We start from the raw sequence: 1,204 nt of genomic DNA, 5'->3' as shown, positions 1-1,204 counted from the left end.
CATCCTGCAGGGGGAGGGGAAAGGGGGGGAAAGGGCAGCCAGGCCTGGAATAAGATCTGGGCAGAGAGGCCTGGAGGCCCACCCCACCCCCACCCTCAGGCTGCTGAACGAGAGCGAAAAGAGGCCCTTCGTGGAGGAGGCGGAGCGGCTGCGAGTGCAGCACAAGAAGGACCACCCGGACTACAAGTACCAGCCGCGGCGCAGGAAGTCGGTGAAGAACGGGCAGGCGGAGGCGGAGGAGGCCACCGAGCAGACGCACATCTCCCCCAACGCCATCTTCAAGGCGCTGCAGGCCGACTCACCGCACTCCTCCTCTGGCATGAGCGAGGTGCACTCGCCCGGCGAGCACTCGGGTGAGTCCCCCCGCTGCCCCCACGCCAGGGCCCCTAGCCCCTCCTGGCACACCCCCAGGCCTCCCCCTCGGATCCTCTGCGTGGTGACTTTGGGCTCTCAGGGGCCCTCCCAGCAGTCTTACTCTCCTGTCTGGCCCACGAGGCTCCTAACCACACGCGCGCATGCAGCACACACAGCAACCCAGTTCCTGCATCCTGACAGAGCAATGTTTTACTGCGTAGTTGACAGCGTTACAAAACAGGCTCCTTTTTCTCTCTGCGCCCCCTCCCCAAAAGCACACAAAAGCTCTTGGACAAGTAGCGATTTGGTCTTCCCGACCCTCGACGCCTCAGACCCTGCCCTGATAAAAGGAGACTGGCGAGTTAATCATTCCTTGACTTATCTGCAGCGCGGCGCGCCTCCCGCGCGGGTGTGGGGACTTCTTACGCCTTAGCAGGCAGGGAGGGTCCCCTGAGGGCTCCTGACAATTGCTTCCCACGGTCCTTGTGGATTACCATTGCCTTTTCGTTCCTTGCAGGGCAATCCCAGGGCCCACCGACCCCACCCACCACCCCTAAGACCGACGTGCAGCCTGGCAAGGCTGACCTGAAACGAGAGGGGCGCCCCCTGCCCGAGGGGGGCAGACAGCCCCCCATCGACTTCCGCGACGTGGACATCGGCGAGTTGAGCAGCGACGTCATCTCCAATATTGAGACCTTCGACGTCAACGAATTTGACCAGTACCTGCCGCCCAACGGCCACCCTGGGGTGCCGGCCACGCACAGCCAGGTCACCTACACGGGCAGCTACGGCATCAGCAGCACCGCGGCCACCCCGGCGAGCGCGGGCCACGTGTGGATGTCCAAGCAGC

General features: G+C 64.0%; 1 protein-coding gene across 1 annotated transcript in view; it reads left to right on the top strand.

Annotated features, from left to right (window-relative positions):
• SOX9 (SRY-box transcription factor 9) overlaps positions 1 to 1,204 on the top strand; it is a 3,060-nt gene that overhangs the window by 1,332 nt on the left and 524 nt on the right. The window contains exons 2-3 of the mRNA XM_042783560.1: positions 100 to 353; positions 872 to 1,204. The exon at positions 872 to 1,204 is cut by the window's right edge and continues 524 nt beyond it. Coding sequence (XP_042639494.1) covers positions 100 to 353; positions 872 to 1,204 — 587 coding nt within the window. The remainder of the gene's footprint in view (positions 1 to 99; positions 354 to 871) is intronic.

This window comes from Orycteropus afer, unplaced genomic scaffold (genome assembly GCF_000298275.1).
Source record: "Orycteropus afer afer isolate SDZICR_OR568_19922 unplaced genomic scaffold, OryAfe1.0 scaffold00018, whole genome shotgun sequence".
Lineage (NCBI taxonomy): Eukaryota > Metazoa > Chordata > Mammalia > Tubulidentata > Orycteropodidae > Orycteropus > Orycteropus afer.
Note: the sequence above shows the minus strand (reverse complement) of the source record. Positions and strands in the feature narration are given on the sequence as shown.